Source organism: Pseudopipra pipra, chromosome 4 (genome assembly GCF_036250125.1).
Source record: "Pseudopipra pipra isolate bDixPip1 chromosome 4, bDixPip1.hap1, whole genome shotgun sequence".
In the NCBI taxonomy this organism is placed as follows: Eukaryota; Metazoa; Chordata; class Aves; order Passeriformes; family Pipridae; genus Pseudopipra; species Pseudopipra pipra.
The window spans coordinates 75,199,197-75,219,754 of NC_087552.1; the positions used below are offsets into that span (position 1 = coordinate 75,199,197).

The following is a 20,558-nucleotide window of genomic DNA, read 5'->3' on the forward strand; positions in this document are numbered from 1 at the left end:
CATCCCATCCTCCTGGGAATCCAGGGGCTTCCAGCTGCTGCCCAAGGATCAAATCTAGATGAAAGCAGATGATTCAGGGGGGATCTCCTCAGGGATGATTTGCCTGGGGGGCCCCGTGCCGGGTGGTCCATGGGGGGCAGCCCATGGACATTGGCATTGGAAAGGGCTGCCCAGGGAGGTTTGGAGTGCCCAGCCCTGGAGGTGTCCCGGGAAGGCCTGGCCGTGGCACTCTGGGCTGGGGGACAAGGTGGGCATCGGGCACTGGGTGGACTCAATGATCTGGGAAGTCTTTTCCAACCTCAGTGATTTTATGGGGATGTGCTCTGGGAGGTGCCTCTCGGTTGCACCTCTGGGAGAGCTGCAGATGTTTGGCTCTTCCCTTTCTTCCCATGGCCACAAGGAAGTTTCCTGGATGTCCTGGATGTCTCTGCCTTGGGAGGGCAGGGAGGGCACTGTCACCCTGAGGGGTGTCGTGGGAACACCAGTGGCAAAGAGGTGCCATCGAAAGCTGTGGTCAGAGGGATTCCGTGCCAGAAATGTGGTTATAAACTGATTTGAGTCTCAAAACAAACCATAATCCTAAATTAAAAGCCAAACCTAACCCTAAATCCATGGATTTTGCTTTGATAATATACTCAGAATTCCTCTGTTTGAACTGAAGGTCAGACCAAGCAGGTGCTTGGGTGTCTTGGCCATTGAGAACCATCAACTTTCACCCCGACCCCCCTGCAAATCCAGGTCATTTTTAGTGGCATTTGCAGAGGTTTTAAATAAATGAGTGACCCCTCAGAGCTGTCTCTGGAATTGCTGTGAGGGATTTGAAGCTCTTTGGTTTTCTTGTCAAGTTAAGGAGTGTTTGGATGATCCTCTGGGGCACATGAGGTGACTCTTGGGGATGGGTCTGTGCAGGGCCTGGAGTTGGACTGGGTGATCCTGGTGGGTCCCTTCCAGCTCAACATATTCTGGGATTCTGTGAAGTTGATAAATGAGCAGCGATTGGTGACTTTGAGGTGTTTGTTTCCCTGTTGTCTGCAGAGATTTTGGTTTGTGGTTGCAATTCCTCCTCCTTTGCCTCCCTCTCCAAACCTTATCTTGGATTTTAGGCAAATTGTTCCTGAGCTGGAGGGACCACAGTGTTCAGTCAGGTTGTTTCTGAAATGCAGACAGGGATGGAGCTGGTTGGGAGCCAGGCTGGGAGTAGGATCAGGATGTAATTCTGTGATTAAGGGGACACCTCACTGGGGTCTCCAACACCCTTGTGAGGGGCAGAGGAGGGGCAGGGACTGAGCTCTGCTCTGGGGGAACCAGGGACAGCACCCAGGGAACGGCTGGAGCTGTGCCAGGGCAGGCTCAGGTTGGATCTCAGGCAAAGGTTCTTCCCCCAGAGGCTGGTTGGGCACTGCCCAGGCTCCCCAGGGCAGTGGGCACAGCCCCAAGGCTGCCAGAGCTCCAGGAGGGTTTGGCTGATCCTCTGGGGCACAGGGTGGGACTCTTTGCAGGGCTGAGGTTGGACTGGGTGATCCTTGGGGGTGCCTTCCAGCTCAGCATATTGTGGGATTCTGTGACAGACCAGTTGTCCCTGGGCTGGAGGCACCACACTGTTCCATCAAGTTGTTTCGGCACTACAAGGATGGAGCCGGTTTGCAGCCACGTCAGGGAGCAGGATCAGAATAGAACTCCCTGATTGCTCAGGGCTGGCACAGGGAGAGCCTTTGGGAGTGCCCCCGTTCCGCCACATGCTCCCAAAAACCATCAGGGTGATTGGCACGAGGTCGGAGCCGTCCCGGCTGAGCGCGGCGGCTCCTCTGAGCCCGGGGCTTTCCCAGGAGCTCCGACGGCCGGGATGACATTGGAGGGATCCTGCTCCTGCTCCACCTCTGTCCCAAGGCACATGTCCCGACACCACCGCCCTGGGTGGGGCAGTTAATGATTTTGGGAGGGGGGTGAGGCTGCTGGAAAGCACGTCCATCACCCGCTCGGCTCCGCGTGTCCCCGTGCCGGGCGGGCGAGGCCGCGCTCTGCCAGCTGAAAAATGAACCAGAGGGGGGGAAAAAACCAGCACTGTGAAGTGAAAATCCATCCTAAATAAGTTCCAAAGAGCCAAGATGTTGTGATGTGAGGATGTGCTTGATTCCTGCCAGCTCAAACCATTCCAGGTGGGAATACAAACAACTGGCGGCAGCAGCTTATTAGCGGTGATATATCAGTGTCCGGGTGCTGGTTTGTCTCCTGTCAGCAGCAGCTGCTTATCAAGCACATTTCCCACTCTATTTCTGGGGAAAAAAAAGTCTAAAATTGATGTTCAGAAGGCGCTGCTGATTTTATCAGGAGCTGCTTTAAGTGGGCACTGGTTGTGTCGAGCACGGGGATGAGGCAGGAAAGGATTGGGTTCAGTCTTATTTATAAGGAGGGAGAACCATAAATTCTGGGAAGGGTTTTAAATCTTGGTGCCCAGGGCAGGAGATGCTGGTCATCCCTGGTGGTGCTTTCCTTTCTCTAAGCAGACATTTAACACAGTGATTGAAAGCCCTGTGGCATCTCCAAGGTCTCTGATAGTAAATATAAGGAAAAATGGATTAATGCTTAAAAAGGGGGGGGAAATACCTTTGTATACTTTTGCCTTCCATCCAGAAATATTGGATTTAAACTCTCAGGCATCTGTGTTGTTTAAGAGGAAGCACTGAGGTTTTTTTTTAAAGAAAGACTTTTAGGTGTTTAAACCTTAAGAATAATAGAAAACAAAGGTCATGGTCTCAGTTGGCCCGAGAAGGTTCAGCTTCCAGGTTTTCAAAGGTGAAATATAGATTTTTACCTTCAAAAAGTTTTGGGCCTGAGCGAATCCTGTGTGGAAAAGGAAGGAGCAGGGAAGGCTGAGCCAGAAGCTGGTCCTGACCTTGGTGGCTGGACCCCCTTTGCCATCTCTGCAACGAGTTGTGGTAAAAAATAGTCACAAAGAAGGTGCTGAGGTGCCACTTGGAGGCACTTGGGTGGTGAAGACTCGATGAGTCCTGGTGCTGTCAGGCCCTGATGATTAAATTACTTCTCCCATCCCACCTTCCCCGCGTTGGCCTCATTAACTTGACATTTCATCTCGATTATTTGCTCCTCTTCACGCCCTCCCAGGGGTGTCACTTGTCATTCACAGCAGGTCTGGCTGGACAAGGAGTTCCTGCACGAAGCAGGAGTAGAAAACCCTTTAGGTGCCTCCACGTGGGCTGATCTGCCCCTTGCTTGGCTTCCAAGGTGGTTGTTCCTCTGCAAGTTTTGGCAGTGGGGCAGAAAAACCTTCCTGGGGTTTGTCCTGGGTGTGGTTGGCAAGCTGGAGGGAAGGGATGGCATCCAATGGGAATGGACAGGCTGGAGATGGGAGCACTGCAAAGCTCAGGAAGGTCATCAAGGTCCTGCACGTGGGTTGGTCAGACTGGAGAAGAGAAGGCTCCAGGGAGAGCTGAGAGCCCCTGGCAGGGCCTAAAGGGGCTCCAGGAGAGCGGGAGAGGGACTGGGGACAAGGCAGGGAGGGACAGCACACAGGGAATGGCTTCCCAGTGCCAGAGGGCAGGGAAAGGTGGGATGGAATGACTTCCCAGTGCCAGAGGGCAGGGATAGGTGGGATATTGGGAAGGAATTGCTGGCTGGGAGGGTCGTGAGGCCCTGTCCCGGGTTGGGCAGAGAAGCTGTGGCTGCCCCTGGATCCCTGGAAGTGTCCAAGGCCAGGTTGGAGCAACCTGGGCTAGTGGAAGGTGTCCCTGCCCATGGCAGGGGGTGGAACTGGATGATCTTCAAGGTCCCCCCAACTCAAACCATTGTGATTCACCTCCAGGGCTTCTCCAAGGACTGCAGTGCTCCATGCAAACTCCTGCTGACTTGGAGCGTGAGCTACTCCTTGGGTTTTTCTCCTGCTCATCCAGGAAGGGTGAGGAGCCCTGTCCCCCCATGGCCAGTGTGGGTGGGAGCCCCAGGGTGTGGCTGCAGGGCTTTGCTTTCTCATCTCTGCTTCCATCTGGGTGTTCTGCTCAGGGGCACATGGAGGGGAACCCACACGAGGAGCAGTTGAGGTGCTTGGTGTGTTCAGCTGGAGAGGAGGAGACTGAGGGGAGACCTCACAGAATCCCAGAATATCCTGAATTGGAAGGGACCCCCAAGGACCATCCAGCCCAACCCTCAGCCCTGCACAGACCCAGCCCCAAGAGTCCCCCCTGTGCCCCAGAGGATCAGCCAAACCCTCCTGGAGCTCTGGCAGCCTTGGGGCTGTGCCCACTGCCCTGGGGAGCCTGGGCAGTGCCCAACCAGCCTCTGGGGGAAGAACCTTTGCCTGAGATCCCACCTGAGCCTGCCCTGGCACAGCTCCAGCCCTTCCCTGGGTGCTGTCCCTGGTCACCACCCTCATGGTAGTCTGCAGCTTCTTTGTGAGGGGCAGAGGAGGGGCAGCTCCAACCTCTGCTGCCAGAGCTCCAGGAGGGTTTAGACAATGCTCTCGGGGATGGGGGGGGATTGTTGGGGTGTCTGGGCAGGGCCAGGAGTTGGATTTGATCCCTGAGGGTCCCTCCCAGCTCAGGATATTCTGTGATTCTGTGAAAGCCACTCTGCCCCAGCAAAAACTCGAGTGTCTGTTGGAAGTAATGAAGAAAAATCACGCTGGGGCCGTGTCGCGCTTCCCGCTGCGCTCGGGGATGAGGAATTGGCACGAGCCGTGTTTTAAATAACCAAATGTGTCAGAAAAGCACAAATAAATGATGAAAAGCAAAAGCAAAAAAAAACAAACCAGGGCTCTGCTAAACTTTATGGTTGCTGTGCTTCATCTTCATTTTAGTGCAGGTGTTTGTTTGGAGGTGAGTGATGAACGTTCCCGAGCCTGGGAACGGCTCGGAGCAGCGGAGACGGAGGACCCTGCTCAATAATTCACGGCCTGGCTCTGTTTTGTTTTTTTTTTCAAATAAAAAATGCATTTTTTTTTTCCCCTCCTGCTGAAGATGAATGTGGCCTGAAGACCCAAAAGAACTTTGCAGAGCTGGTGGTAAAAAAAAACACACACTTCCCAGCACACGCATCAAAGGCTTGCTCATCCCTCCGTGCCGCAGTAACGAAACCGGCGATGCTGAGCTGGAGACACGGGGTAAACTTTAATCCCAGTTTAAACACAACTTGTAGAAGTGGGTGAGATCTCCTAAGCCACGCCTTGGGTTCAGAAAAGCGTGTTAAAGGGCTTTTGTGTGTGTTTGAGGACATAATCTCCTGCTGGAGCTGTTGTCGGGAGCACCGCGATCCGCGAACGGCGCCGTGGGGTTGTGCACGCAGACATTGGGGTTGTTCCTGAGGCTTTGGGTGGAAATCTGCTCTTGTGCCAAAGGATTTCCCCATTTTTAGGGGTTTGATATGTGGTGCAGACCTGTGCAAACCTTACCTGTCAAGAAGAGAACCAAGTTGTGGCTCCTCCATCCCTGGAAGTGTCCAAGGGTGGGTTGGACAGGGCTTGGAGCAACCTGGGATAGTGGAAGGTGTCCCTGCCCATGGCAGTGGGGTGGAAATGAGTGGTCTTTAAAATACCTTCCAACCCAAACCATTCCAGGATTCTGGAGCCCCTCTGCTCTGGAGCCAGGAGAAGAGGGGCTGCAGGAGCTGTGGGTGTTCTAGGGCAGTGTCCTCTCTGTCCCCATATGAGCTGTGGGGTGTTATAGGGCAGTGTCCTCTCTGTCCCCATATGAGCTGTGGGGTGTTATAGGGCAGTGTCCTCACTGTCCCCATATGAGCTGTGGGGTGTTATAGGGCAGTGTCCTCACTGTCCCCATATGAGCTGTGGGGTGTTATAGGGCAGTGTCCTCACTGTCCCCATATGAGCTGTGGGGTGTTCTAGGGCAGTGTCCTCACTGTCCCCATATGAGCTGTGGGGTGTTCTAGGGCAGTGTCCTCACTGTCCCAGTCTGAGCTGGGTCAGAGGCTGCAGGAGCTGTGTTATGTTATAGTTCTCCCTGGCTGTTTGTGACTGGAAGCTACTCCAGGGCTGCCCCATGTGTATTCCAGAGGCTGCCATGAGGGACACGACCCCACCTCACCTCCATGAGGTTCCACCCATCCCTTCCCCCTACACACACACACACACACACACACACACACACACACACACACACACTCCCCACAAGGTGATTCTGACCCAAGAATCACTGATCTGGTGTCTAACAGGAGAGCCTGGGGGCAGCCTGGGGGATGATGAGTTTTGGGCCACAGTGTGATGGTTAGATATGATAATTAGCCATTATTATAAGACTGTAACAGCTACTCTGTGTGCTTGTGCTAAATGTCCTTTGTGCACCTGCTCTTCACTCGACTTCACCCAACAGTGCAGGGAATTCTTCCTTTGGTTTTTGGCCTCACCAGGTGTCCCTTTTCCCTGCAGGGGAAGGTGGCCCAGACCGCCTGCATGTCTGCCTGCAAACACCTCTCGACGTCGCTGCTGCAGCTGCTGCTGGAGGCCGAGGTGAGGCAGCTCACGCTGGGGGCCCTGCAGCAGTTCAACCTGGATGTGGAGGAGTGTGAACGTGAGTGCCCTGTCACCCCCTGACCCCTTGCCTTGTCTTGCTCCTTTTCCTTCATGCTTTGGGATTTCCAGGCGCGCGGACCGGGAACGGTGAACGCCCCGTGGAGCTCGGGATCGCTCGGGGAAGTGTCATAGAATCATAGAATCAGAGAATCATAGAATCAGAGAATCACAGAATCACAGAATCAGCTGGGTTGGAAGGGACCTCCGAGATCATCAAGTCCAACCCTTGATCCAACCCCGCTGTGGTTCCCAGCCCATGGCACTGATGCCACATCCAGTCTCTTCTTAAACACCTCCAGGGATGGAGAATCCACCCCTTCCCTGGGCAGCCCATTCCAATGGCTGAGCACCCTCTCTGCAAAGAAATTCTTCCTAATCTCCTACCTAAATCTCCCCTGGCACAGCTCAAGACCCAGCCCTCTTGTCTTGCTGATGGTTGCCTCCTCCTCCTGTCAGGGAGTTGCAGAGAGTGAGGAGGTCTCCCCTGAGCCTCCTCTTCTCCAGGCTGAACAGCCCCAGCTCCCTCAGCCTCTCCTCACAGCACTTGTGCTCCAGTCCCTTCCCCAGCCTCGTTGCTCTCCTCTGGATCTGCTCCAGGACCTCAATGTCCTTCCTGAGCTGAGGGCCCAGAACTGGACACAGCACTCCAGGGGTGGCCTCACCAGTGCTGAGTCCAGGGCAAGAATCACTTCCCTGGCCCTGTTGGCCACACTGTCCTCAGGGCAGAGGAAACTCAGCAAATTCTGAGAGATCGAAGTTTTGGTCTTCCTTTTCCTCTTTATTGCTGTGTTGGTGCTCTGCAGAGCATCCCTGCTTTTTGAGGTGGAGTGGTTTAAAAAATAGGAGATATTTGAGTGCAGGAGTTTATTTAGGACTCTTTTGGAGAAGCTCTGGAGCCAGGCTGGGAGAGCTGGGGGGGTTCCCGTGGAGAAGAGAAGGCTCCAGGGAGAGCTGAGAGCCCCTGGCAGGGCCTAAAGGGGCTCCAGGAGAACTGGAGAGGGACTGGAGACAAGGGATGGAGAGACAGGACACAGGGAATGGCTTCCCAGTGCCAGAGGGCAGGGATAGATGGGATATTGGGAAGGAATTGTTGGCTCTGAGGTTGTTGATGCCCTGTCCCAGGTTGCTCAGAGAAGCTGTGGCTGCCTCTGGGTCCCTGGAAGTGTCCAAGGCCAGGTTGGACAGAGCTTGGAGCAACCTGCTCCCCAGAAGTTCTGGTTCTCTCCCGACCTCAGCCAATCGTCTTCTTTTCCTGCTGCAGGGATTTTTTTTTTTCCTCACAGTGAAGCCTTTTTGCAAACTCAGTGTTATGGAAAAAAAGAGTCCTTGGGACAAAATGACAACATCTGCTCAGAGGTGTGTGTGGAGCGTCGTGGTGGTTTTGCTCTCAAACCTGCTCATTTTGGGTCATCTGGTGCTCACCTGAATTAGGACTGAAATCCTAAGGTTGCCTTGAAGTTGCTGCTTGTCCTACTCAGTAAAAGGGTTAAAAAACCAGAGCTCGAAGCAGACAAAATACTTTTTTTCATCCTATTTTTATAATTAGGCTAAAGCAGAGTGCACACACTTGTGCACAGGATCCTTTTTGTGAGAGAGATGGATTTATTAATGGGATTAGTGTTGGGATGGATTGGTGACCGTGGCTGGTGAAAACTCAGAGCTTGATAGAGCTGATAAGAAGTTCAGGAAATCTTTGCTAATGTGTTTTGGGGACTTTTTTTTCCCCCCCCCCAAATATCCACCTTTTTGTCTTGGTTGAGGTGGAGATTGGATGTAACTTGTTTATCACAGAAGGAAGGAATGGTTTGGGTTGGAAGGGACCTCAAAGCTCATCTCATTCCAACCCCCTGCCAGGGACACCTTCCACCAGCCCAGGTTGCTCCAGTCCCTGTCCAGCCTGGCCTTGGACACTTCCAGGGATGGGGAATGACTCAGTGCCATCACCTGTGTTGGTTCCATCATCACCTGGCCCTTCCCACTCTCCAAATACCTTCTTCCACCCTTTATCAAACATTTTCCTGACTGTGTTTCCCTTCGGCTGCACCCACCAACACCGAGATTGAAATTCAGTGCTCAGAAACATCCCCCAGTAAGATTTGTAGTGTTTCTAACGAGCATATTTTTATTTTTTAATGTCCATTTCCAGTTTTCCAGCCCTCAGCCAAACAACCTGGGAGAAAGATCCCTGGTTAATGAGTCATATCCCAATCCTGCAGTTGTATCACGTGTCAGAACGCAGGCGAGGCCTTATTTTTCTTTCGGCAACCCCAAATTCCTCCTGTCTAATTTGGGTCCCATCAGCTCTTTGGGAGCAGCTGAATTCCAATCAGTGCCCACGGAGGGACAGGAGATGTAGCTGGAAATAATAGGGCCCATTTGTCATTAATAATTCCTTCTGTTTGGGCTGCAGACACGCGCACGGATCCCGGCAGTTTTCCGCCCCATCGGGAACAGGGATCACTCAGCAGCAGCTCTTCCCTGAGAGCTCCCTCTGCAAGGAAAAACAGATGGCATTTAATTCCAGGTTTAAAAGCACAATTCCTTAAATTCCAGTTGTTTTTGGGAGGCAAGACCAGGAGCACTCAGACATTCAGGAGCAGGTGACTCCAACCTGGGACAGGTGACCTGCTCCCCCATCCCGAGGTGCCGGAATGGAGACGGATTCCGGAGCTGGAATCTTCCAATCCATCGCTGTCAGTCCTGCAACATTCAACCCAGACTAAGCCTTTTTCTTCCTTTTCAGCAGTAAAAATGTCTGGTGTCTTTGCCTGACACCGGGAATCATTTTACTTCTCTTTTTTGGGGCCTCAATTCCTCAAGTTTTTAATGTCAGGATGAGCCAATTCCCAGAGTGAACTGGTGCATTCAGAAAATATGTTTCAATTTGGTTTTTTCTCGGATTTTTGTTTATTTTTTAGTATTTTATCTGAAAGCACAGGTGTGAATCTCAGCATCTTTATTACACCACTCTTGAATCTCAGCATCTTTATTGTACCATATTTAACTTCATGCCTCTTCCTCCATCCTCTTCCTCCCCCCATATCCCCAAACCTTTCTTAGTTTACTAATTTTATCATATTAAAATAGGATTTCAGAGCTGTTTGGAGCACTTCCCAGTGAGTGCTGTGATGTGGGAACGGGGCTACAGGGTTTTGATCCTGGAGTTTATCAGGCTTTTGGTCAAGTCTCTTGTGGTGCCAGAGGAATAATCTGACTAAGAGAAGGGTGAGGCAAATTAATAGAAGGACTTGTTTGTATATTAAGAAGAGTTTGTAGGTGGTGAAGATATTTTTGTGCATATTAGAAGCAGATATGAAGCACATGACAGGCAAATGGGTTTGTTTTCACAATCAACAATAATAGAGGTGAAAAAGGTGGGGGTTTAGGCTAAAAAGAAGACACTGGTGAATTAATTCTACAGATTTGTGGGTTTGTAAAATATTTCCTGATTTATAACTCATTTGCTGCCCCATCAGCATGGAAAGAGAAGGGCTGCCTGGGTTGCTGGCATCAGGCTGAGCTTTGGCACCAGAGGTGCAAGAACTGATGGGAAAGGGAGGGGATTCTGTCCCCCTGGCCCTGTCTGAGGTGAGACCCCCCTGCAGAGCTGCTCCAGCCCTGGGAACAACAGCACAAGGACGTGGAGCTGCTGCAGAGAGCCCAGAGGAGGCCCCAGAGCTGCTGCCAGGGCTGGAGCCCCTCTGCTCTGGAGCCAGGCTGGGAGAGCTGGGGGGGTTCCCCTGGAGAAGAGAAGGCTCCAGGGAGAGCTGAGAGCCCCTGTCAGGGCCTAAAGGGACAAGGGATGGAGGGACAGGACACAGGGAATGGCTTCTCACTGGAAAAGTGAAGGTTTAGATTGGATATTGGAAAGAAATCCTTGTTTGTGAGGGTGGTGAGGAACTGGAATAAATTTCCCAGAAAAACTGTGGCTGCCTGGGAGTGGATCCCTGGAAGTGTCCAAGGCCAAGTTGGACAGGACTTGGAGCAACCTGGGCTGGTGGAAGGTGTCCCTGCCCATGGGAGGTAGTGGGACTGGATGATCTTAAAGGTTCCCTTCCAACCCAAACCATTCCATGATTCTGTGATTAGTTTTTCCAGACTGTCCCAAATACAAGATGAGCCCAGTTTGGGTGAGCTGCCTGTGTGGGTGGCTTTAGAGGACACCTTTCCATCATGGGCAAGAGATCTTGATGCCTGTACAAGGACACAGTTCAGCTCCTCCCTGGGACCTCTCAGACCCTCTGTTTTCCCAGTGGGTTTTGGTTCCCCGGGAGGACGAGAGGATCACATCCCACATTCCTTCCTTCCCACCTCTCCACCTGTCAAAACCCAGCCCTCACTGGAAAACAAAACTACCTTTTCCTGCTGTTAAAGTGGAGTGGGGTGATCTGTGCTGACAGCAGAGGTGGCTCCCCATCTTCCCAGAGCTGCTGTTTGTGTTCTTGGAAAAGGGAAGGGAGATTTATGGGTGCTCCAAGTGACCACGGGCGCGGAACTGGGAGCTTCTGCTCCACAGCTCTGCCACCTTCCCGTGCTTGGATTTATCCTCCTTTGTTTCCCCCTGAATTTATACCACCTTCATTTCCCTCAGCTGACCTTTCTTAAAGGTTGCAGAGCACTCATAGTAGGAAGAGGGTGATTCCTGGTGAATTAGTGCCTATAAATATTCATAGCTCCTGACTCCCCATCTGTGAGCTCCAAAAAAACGTGCCCTTTCTGTCAGGATGCTGATGGGAATCTTTGGACAATGCCCCCTACTTTAGCACAGGTCTTTGCAAACCTGACTTGGGCAAACCCTGGGAATTTGTGTGATGTCAAAAAGGAATTCTCTCTCTCCAGCATTTTGACTTTGCCCCTGAGCTGAGAGCTCCTGCTTCCTTCCACTCCCTCCAACCACCACCTGATTGTGGGCCCTTCATCTGTCCTTTCATCTGTCACCTTCTTTCCTTTTAGTTTTAGTATTTCCCTATTTTCCTTCTTTTTTGTCTCCTTTGAAAACCTGTTGCTACTCCTCTGGTGTCCCCTCAGCCTCTCCTGCCCTTTTGTCTCCAACTTCTGCTCTCTGCTACAACATTTTGAAGATGTTTTTTACCATGAGGGTTGGAGAGGCCCTGGCCCAGGTTGGGCAGAGAAGCTGTGGCTGCCCCTGGATCCCTGGAAGTGTCCAAGGCCAGGTTGGAGCAACCTGGGCTAGTGGAAGGTGTCCCTGCTCATTGCAGGAATTTGGAACCGGGTGATCTCTCTTCCAACCCAAACCATTCCATAATTCTCTGATTTTGGATACTATCCATCTCCAACACCTCCCCATGTTCTACTTTGTTACCAGGATATGAACTGGTATTTATTTCCCCATCCTCACAGTCCTTGGCTGCTCTGTCAGGAGAGGTTGTCTCTGTCCACCCCTGATTTTGTTGGAGGAATTTTAGGAGCTCCCAGTTCCTCAGCTCTGCATCACCTTCCCTTCCCACCCATCGTGGACACTCAGTATTGATGCTCATCAACCTTTGCAGCCCAAATTAGAATCCCAGAATCCCAGAATGGTTTGGGTTGGAAGGGACCTTAAAAACCATCTCATTCCACCCCCTGCCATGGGGACACCTCCCACTATCCCAGGTTGCTCCAAACCTTGTCCAACCTGGCCTTGGACAATTCCAGAGATGGGGAGTCCACAACCTCTTGAGCCGGTGTGAGATGTTCACAGTCCACTTTTTCTAGTATTTTAATGAAGAACTAAGAGACATCCACTGTGCATCTCAGGTTATGGGTTTGGGAACCCGTGGAGATCCATAACTCGATTCTTAAACCTCTCCTATGGATCGTGTGCCAGATTTCATGGCCCAGTTCCTTCCTGAAGAGCTTCTTTTTCTTCTACTTGGAAACATCTCATGGTCCACCACGGAGAAGTTCCTCCCTGGGGCTGTGGGTGCTCCTCAGCCCTGCCAGGAGGTCATCACAGCCCCTGGGAGCACTCGTTTCTCTGCAGTGACAGCTCTCCAGGCTCAGCTTTGTTCCAGCAGGGAAACAAATGATGGAGAGGGATAGAAATTTTTCTTTAATCTGACCCAGTTCAGGGTATTTTGGGTGACTCCTCCCTCTTCCTGCAGCTCTCTGGAATTACCCAGATGGGAATGAGCTTTGGTAATTCAGTCTGTGATGGGGAACAGCTTCAAAGTGGGGTTGTGTGGGAATGGTGTGGGTGAAGGATAAGCTCAGTGTGGAAACTGAGTGAAGTAGAAGCTCAGTGTGGAAACTGAGACCTCTCTCTGTTCCTCTTGCCTCAATTCCTACCCATCATCTCCCGCCTCTTTTCCTCACAAACTTCTCCAGAGTCCACACGGAGATTTATTCTCCAGCTTCAGTATCCTCAAGGTGTCACTTTGTCCCTCTGGATGAGGAACAAGACGTCCCATTGCTTGGCTTTTCTAGGATAATCTTCCAAGAGTTTATCTAAGGAAGATGACTTTGAGACCTACATCCTTCCGTGAGGAATACCGAGATGGTTTTCCCCCCAAAACTTCTTCGACCACCAGCAGATTGCCCAGGTTCCCTTCCACAGGAGCTGCTGGAACTTCGATCCCGCCGCTCCGCCGTCGGGAATTCTGATGACGTTGTGTAAATCTTCCCCTGAAATGATGTTTTTGAGGAACGAAGCCGCCAGCTGTGCCCCTTTGAAGCCCCGGGACGTGCCAGGCCCCGTCCCCGCGCGCGGAGCCGCGCTGGGGGCACACAGGAGGTCCCCCTGCCCGCCATCGTTGCTTTACAGTGGATGTCTCTTTTCTGGTGGGCGTTTGAACTCTTTATTCTTTGTCCATTGTAAAGGGCTTAACGGTTCCTGTGCCTTGATTCTTTCATCAGTGAAATGTTTTGGAAGAGAGGTTAGAGTCCCCCTGTGACCTGCCCTGGGTGGCCCAAGCCTGTAGCCCTTGCAAAGACATTACTTTTTTGGCCTGAACACAAACCCCTCAAACCTTTAGCCTGGCTAAATGCTTTGTACAAACAGCCGCATACTGATCTGCTCTATTCTCCTGTGATTTTCTGCTCAAGGGGCTGTACTGTGGGTTGCTTGCTATGTTTGCCACTTGCCTTGGTAGTGAAGACAGAACAATAAACGAATCCGACAGTACTGAGGCCAACACTGTGCTTTGGTTGTTCCGAGAAAATTATCCTGAAATCTGGTTGAAGAGATTAAAACCAAGAAGAACTGGCTGTGTCTCTCCTCTAAAGCTCCGTTCTCTTCTTTGTTTCTTCTTTTTTTTTTTTTTTCTTTCTCCCCCTTTAAGACTTCGTTCATTCCTCCTTCAGACTAAGTTGGTGGCATTGGTATGTAAAGTGTGACCTACGATCACAGGAGTACTGCCGTGGGGTGAAGCGTTGCATTCATTCCTGCCCGGGCTCCTCCTGGCCAAGGGCTGGAGCGGCTTTCTTGGAGTGTCTGGGCCGTGTTCTCCCTCTCATTTCTCCTCTAACACCAATCATATCGGCTCATTGCGCTGGTTGGATGTCAGTTGTGGAATCATGGAGTGGTTTGGGTTGGAAGGGACCTTAAAGATCATCCAGTTCCAACCCCCTGCCATGGGCAGGGACACCTCCCACTGGAAGGTTCCAGTGCATCGTTAAATCAGTAGAGACTCTTCTTTTAGTGAGAATTGCTCTTCAAACAAGTGTTGGTTCAGTGTTGGACCATCATCATGTGCTGTGGGGAAGAGCAGTGTCACTCCACAGCTCTCCCAGCCTTCCTCCCATATGATTCCTGAAGAATCACAGAATCACAGAATGGTTTGGATTGGAAGGGACCTTAAAGATTCCAACCCCCTGCCATGACCAGGGACACCTTCCACTAGCCCAGGTTGCTCCAATCCCCGTCCAGCCTGGCCTTGGACACTTCCAGGAATGGGGCAGCCACAGCTGGGAACAATGAGAAGGGACGATGGGAAGAGACAGCTAAAGGTGAGCTGCTGACGAGCAACCACATCTTGAGCTGGAATCTCTCTCGGGTTGCTCATGAGCAGATGACAACAGTGACAAATTCACGGGTGTTGTGAAAACATCCCCAGTCACAGCCGCTTTTTCATGAGGGTTTGACGTTCATGCTTTTGGGAGGATCTTAAATTTCACAACTCCCTGTGTGCCTCTCAGTCGATTCCTACCAGCTGCAAAGCCCTTCATCCAAAATAGAAAACCCGCTTTCATCGCGGCCCTTTCAGGGTTTGCTTCCCAGTGTTCCTCCAGATATAATCAGGAACATGATGTGACCCTGTCCTTGGGTGGTGGGACACTGGGACTGGATACCTCAACCCAGGGATGTCTGAGCCACCCAGGGGAGTTTCATCCCTTGGGAAGATGCTCCAACACTGTTTCTCACATCTAAATATTTTTAGCTTCTCAGGTATGTGCTTTTCCAAAGTGGAGCTGGTTTCGGATTGATGTGGCTTTGGGGATAATTTTTCCAGATGAGACAATGGGGTGCAGAGGGAATGTGTGAAGATGATTTATCCCTTGCAGATCAGAGGCAGAAGGCTTGGGTTAGTCCTCCCTTGTGTGTGTGCTGGCTCGGGCAAGCTGCAGGCAAGTTTTACAGCCAACATACATTAAAATGCCTTTACAGTTAGAATTAATTAAACCAGTTTTCTGAGGGGTAAATGTAAACTCCCTGTGTCCTGAATATTGCAGGACTGGGCAGTGAAACTGGCTGGAAGCTGAAGAGCTCCAGTCTCATGGAATCATGGAATGGGTTGGATTGGAAGGGACCTGAAAACTCATCTCATTCCAACCCCCTGCCACGGGCAGGGACACCTTCCATTATCCCAGATTGCTCCAAGCCCCTTCCAACCTGGCCTTGGACACTTCCAGGGATCCAGAGGCAGCCACAGCTTCTCTACCCAACCTGGACCAGGGCCTCCCCACCCTCCCAGCCAACAATTCCTTCCCAATAATCTCTGTCCAGTCCTATCCCGTTCAAAACTCTGCAGGCACAACCACGGACGGTTCCTCCTGGCTCTGATTTGTGCTTTTCCTATCCAAAACCTAGATGGGAGCGATCCCATCCCTAATTTCTCCTTGTATATTTTCATTATTCCTCTCGAGTAACAAGGTGGGATAAAAGTGCTGGTTTTCCAGGCGTGTTTGCTGCTGTCCTGCAGCAGTTCTCACTTGACTGATCACCGCGAAGATGAGCGATGGCTCCAATCTCAAAGCTCTTCTGGCATCTGAGACTATTAAAAGGCAGAGCTGTGGGTGTCTGAGAAGTGGCCACAGTGCCCCTGGAGGTACCTGTGTCTGTGTTGAAGGATGTTCTCCATCCCAAGGTTTTAATGGAAGGTGGAGCAAGAGAAAGTTGACGAATAACCCTTCTTTGCTTCCCAGAAATAAGGGCTGAATCCTGGTGTCTAATTCATTAATCTTCTCGTTAGAGCCATGGGGCTGCTCCTGGGATGGGGCTGCTCTAGGAAGTCTTTCAAAATAGGAATATGATGATTTATTTTCCTTCTTCTGTGGCATTTGCTTGATAGGTTTTGGAAGGAGAAGCATTCAAGGAGAAGACCATCTGGCATGAAGTGACTTTGTCCATTAGTCCCTCTGATTAGCCACGGAGACAAAAGGCAAAATCCTCCTTCCTTGTTGTCGAGCCATCCTTAATCCTCATCTTTGTGGAGCTTTAGGAGCTGTTCTGAGGATCTCTGTGGAGTAAAAAGCAGGATAGTTGGGCAATAATGGGCCGTATAAGTGTAAAATCTATGTGCTGGTGTATATTTTCCTCTCCCTTCTTCCTTGTCACTCAGTTTCATCCCAAGAAAAAGTTTCATTCCACGTGCGGCATCTCCAGGGCCGAGGGCAGACGCTCCCTCTCGAATCTTTGGCGACGTCGAGTTGTGGCTTCACAAACAAAGCCCCCTGGGTGCTGAAAGGAGCAGAGAGGAGATAAAGCTGTAACCAGGGAGGGTGAAAGCAAAGTGAAGTCGGGCAAAACCAACCTCGGGCGCGTCGTCAAAAGGCGCCCTCGGATACGTGTGGCCGTTGGCTCCGCGGGCACCGCCGAGCAAAAGCCGCTAAGAGCCATGGAAGGACTAAAGTCCTCTGACACGGCTTCATTCAAGTGGGTTTAGGTTTGGCTTAAAGGATTGATTAGAAGGAAAAATGAATGACCAGAGTATGAAATTTTGGCCAGGTTACACTGGGGAAGGAGATAAACGTGGCCCTTGGGAATATTCTCTTCGCCTCGGAAGCCGACGTTATTGTGTTGTCAGATGTCTTCATCCACCGGGAATCAACGTGCCACCCAACGGTTCCTCCCGAGAGCGCGCCGCCACCAGATCATGCAAATGATCCGCTGCCCAGTAATTAATGGTGCTGCCGGGCATATTTTTTTGATGAATGCTCATGGGGCCTGGTGACAGGCGTGAAATTAGAAAATTCCTTCAGCGCCCTAAAATATAAATAGCTTTCGGAACTGAAAAGGAGTTTTCACAGCTGAAGATTTTATTGTGTCGAGAGGAAAAACTTTTTCCACCCCCCCATCCCCCCTCTTTCTTCTGGGCGAGTTGTTTGTCCGTTCACAAAACAAATACTCTGGAGCCCAGTGCGGCTCATGGGAATAAATTTCAGGTCGAATTAGTACAGTTTCCTTGCTGTCAGGACGGTGGAATTAATGGTGTTTTGATGACACGAATTTTGAAGGGCGAACAAAGACGCTGAAGGGAGGGAGACATGACTCCTTAGAAGCGCGGTCCTCCTCTCCCCCAGCCTCTCTTGTCTTCCCTGTCATCCGTCTGCCAATCTCCCTGTCCATGGTTAGTTAAAGGCGCTTTTTATCCTCTTTTCTTTCCCACAGAGTTTGCCAGATCCGGCCCAGTGCCTGGGTTCCAAGGGGACACGCTGCAGTTGGCCTTCATCGACTTGAGACAAGTAAGTCTTTGTGTTTTTGTTTTTTGTTTTTCTTTTAAGATGTGTGACTGAAGACCATCAGGTCTTAAGGGAAGGGGAGAGGAGGGGAAACGGCGTCAGTGATTTACGCCAGAGACCTATATTTCCCCCCCTCCTCCTCCTCTCCTCTCTCGAAGACACCTCCTTATTGAGCCCTCCGGGGCTCCTGGAGGTGGTGGAGGTGAAAAGGGCTGGTGGGATGAGGGTGAGGAAGAAAGCCAGGCCTGACCCTGGGCCGGTGGGGCCCATTGTGCTCCCGTTGGCTTCTGCGGCCGCGGCGCGGAGGGAACGCGGCGGCTCCGCGGGCGGACGCCGAGCAGGTGGTGGAACAGAGAGAGCAGTGATGCAGAGCCCGCCCGCCTCGGGGACTTTTGTTCCCAGATAATGCCCCCAGAGGCGTTTGGGAGGGCAGGGGGGATTTGCATTCCCCTGTGTCCGTGCCCCTTTGGAGGTTGTGGCCCTCTCTGGCTCGGCCACCCCCCTCCCCGGTCCCCTCTTCCCTGGCCATGAATGACAAAGTGGCTCTTGGGGAAGGTGACTGGGGAAGGCTCCACCCATTGGTGGCCACCTCTGGAGGGGGCCCCGTTAGAGCCAAGTTGACCATAGCAGGTAGTGAGGCATCTGTGGGGCTTGGCAAGCCAGTTTAGGGAAAAGGGCCATTCTGGGGAGTCATTTGTTTGGGGTAGAAATGGGCATTATTGATACACTAGGCCGGGGGGAAAAGTGAGGTGGTCCTGTCATCTCTTGGCACCGAAGATGGATGGGTTGGATAGAAAGTCTGAATGAAGTAAGACTCAATGACTGATGCTTCTCTCCTATTAAAACAATCTTTTTTTGTCTGTTAAACCCCCCTGGCTTTGTCCCTCCTGCCATCATGATGCAGTGCCTCTTGTTTTCAGGGTTGACGTAGCTTGCATTCTGAAAACTTTCGGGTGCCGAGGGTATTTCTTCAATCTGCATAATCCCTTGTATCGATGATCTCCTACCACCGGGGCTCTGATTCACGCTTGGAGCCGCTTTTTAACCCGTCAGGGTTTGAGAACTTCTCAGAAAACCCAATTGATGCGCGGGCAGCAATTTGTCATCCCGCGGCGCTTGTGCAGAGCAGCGAGACGTTTTAATAACGTGGAGGTGCCTCTTTTCGGTCTCGGGCCTGCCAGGAGCTGCCAAAGTTGTTTGCAGAGCGGTCAAAGCAGCTCCGTGGCAGAGGTGTGTGTTATCACTGCCCTGCCTTGACACTTTTATCTTCATTAGCTTCTTGGCACTTCGTTGACCGGGGGGACCCCACGCGCCCGCGGCCTCCCGGGTGTGAGGAGACGTGGAGGCTTTGGGCCTCTTCCAAGCCCCAGGGTGGGAATGCAGGGGTTCTGAAGAGGAAAAGCGGTGGCTGTTTGAAGAGTGAAAGGCCTTCAAAGTGCTCAGAGAGGTTCAGCCGTGCTGAGGCAGGGAAATAAATGTGTGTGTGGTTCAGAAGGGCAGAGCTCAGCCAAGGGAATCCACCTTGGGGGAGGAGAAGGCTGAGCCTGCTCCTCTGGCAGATGGTCTTCTTTGTACATGGGGGTTTTCCTCTTTGTTTAGGAAGGGAATCCCAACTTTTTTTATTGTATTTAGAAGTATATCTGAATTTCAGGGCCAGGTTGGATGCACTCAGAGCAGCCTGGTCTGGTGGAGGGTGTCCCTGCCCATGGCAGGAGGTTGGAACTGGATGATCTTGAAGATCCCTTCCAACCCAAACCATTCTATGGTTCTGTGAGTATTGTGAGGAGAAAGGCAAGATGCTCTTGCCTGTGGACTGTCAGGTGAGGACAGGCAGGGTCTTCTGGACCACAGGGATGCTTGTTGATGCCCACTGTTGTACAGATAATGGACAACACCTCACTGCTCCAAGCAGAGAAGATTCCATCTATCACTGCCTTATCAAGTTTAGCAATAGCATGGAAAGGTGAGATAGTTCTAAGATCCCCTGGTCCTGACAGTGGCCTGTGGGTCACCCAACTCCATCCATGTGAAGCTCTGTTGGCTCCTTTGTGGCCATCAGAGCCCCAGTGCTCCCACCACCGTGGTGCTTCTTGCTGGACTGCAGCTTGGAGCAGGGCAGAGCTGGGAAGGTGGATGGATGAAAGCACAGCAAGGAGAGGTCTTTGTTTTGTTCTTCAAGTTGGTTTTGATTTGTTCTGTTTGGACATTGTGTTCTCTGTCTTTTAAGCCACTGAATTAAACTGAAATAAGGCAGGTTTAAATTAGATCTCGGGAAGATGTGAGGGTGGTGAGGCCCTGGTACAGGTTGCCCAGAGAAGCTGTGGCTTCCCCTGGATCCCTGGAAGTGTCCAAGGCCAGGTTGGAGCAACCTGGGATAATGGAAGGTGTCCCTGCCCATGGCAGGGGTTTGGAACTGGATGATCTTCAAGGTCCCTTCCAACCCAAACCACTCTGTGATTCTGGGAAATGTTAACACAATATTGACTTAAAAGATACCACCTGGAACTGTTTGTGCTTCTGGCTTTTTTCACTGGGCAAAAATGCACCAAAATAGGGAGGTTAAAGGGATTTCCCCTCCCTTCCCAACATAGTTCAGTAGTAGCTGTTACAGAGCAATTGTAGATCAGAGAAAAAAATCAAAATAATGTGGGATGATCAAGTTTAGGGGAATGACCAAAATTGATTCTTGGTACAGTAAAATATGAAGTGATAGGAAAATGTGGTGACTTTGTTTATGTCTTGAATACAGATCCCTGCAGTGGGAAATAAACACTGAAAAGGTGCTGTCTGGGGACATCAGAGCTCCTCCTTGAGTACATTTCAGGCCTGATTTTCCTCTTGTGCTCAAGGAAATTGGGAGCAAATCCATCACCATGTGGTGAAGAGGAAAAGAGTCAAGCCCAGATGATCAGAATCACTCTTCCGAGCAGACAGTAATTTAAAAAGGGACTTTTTTTCCCATCCTGGGACAATTCTAAATCCACAAGTACCTCTAATGAAGTGCTAAAATAAACCAAGTTTCATCTCAAATCCTTCTGTAGGAGTGAGACTCGAATATTTAAGGTTTTACAAGGAAACAATGGTTTTCCCCCTCGAGTTTAACTTTGCTCTTTCCCCCTCAGTG

At 51.2% G+C, this 20,558-nt stretch overlaps 1 protein-coding gene across 5 annotated transcripts in view; it reads left to right on the forward strand.

Moving 5' to 3' along the window:
* Nucleotides 1–20,558, forward strand: part of EXOC6B (exocyst complex component 6B) — a 338,997-nt gene that overhangs the window by 242,273 nt on the left and 76,166 nt on the right. For all 5 annotated transcript variants that reach the window (XM_064653623.1, XM_064653619.1, XM_064653620.1 and 2 more), the window contains 2 exons: nt 6,392–6,533; nt 17,364–17,437. In XM_064653623.1, the coding sequence (XP_064509693.1) occupies nt 6,392–6,533; nt 17,364–17,437 (216 nt within the window). The remainder of the gene's footprint in view (nt 1–6,391; nt 6,534–17,363; nt 17,438–20,558) is intronic.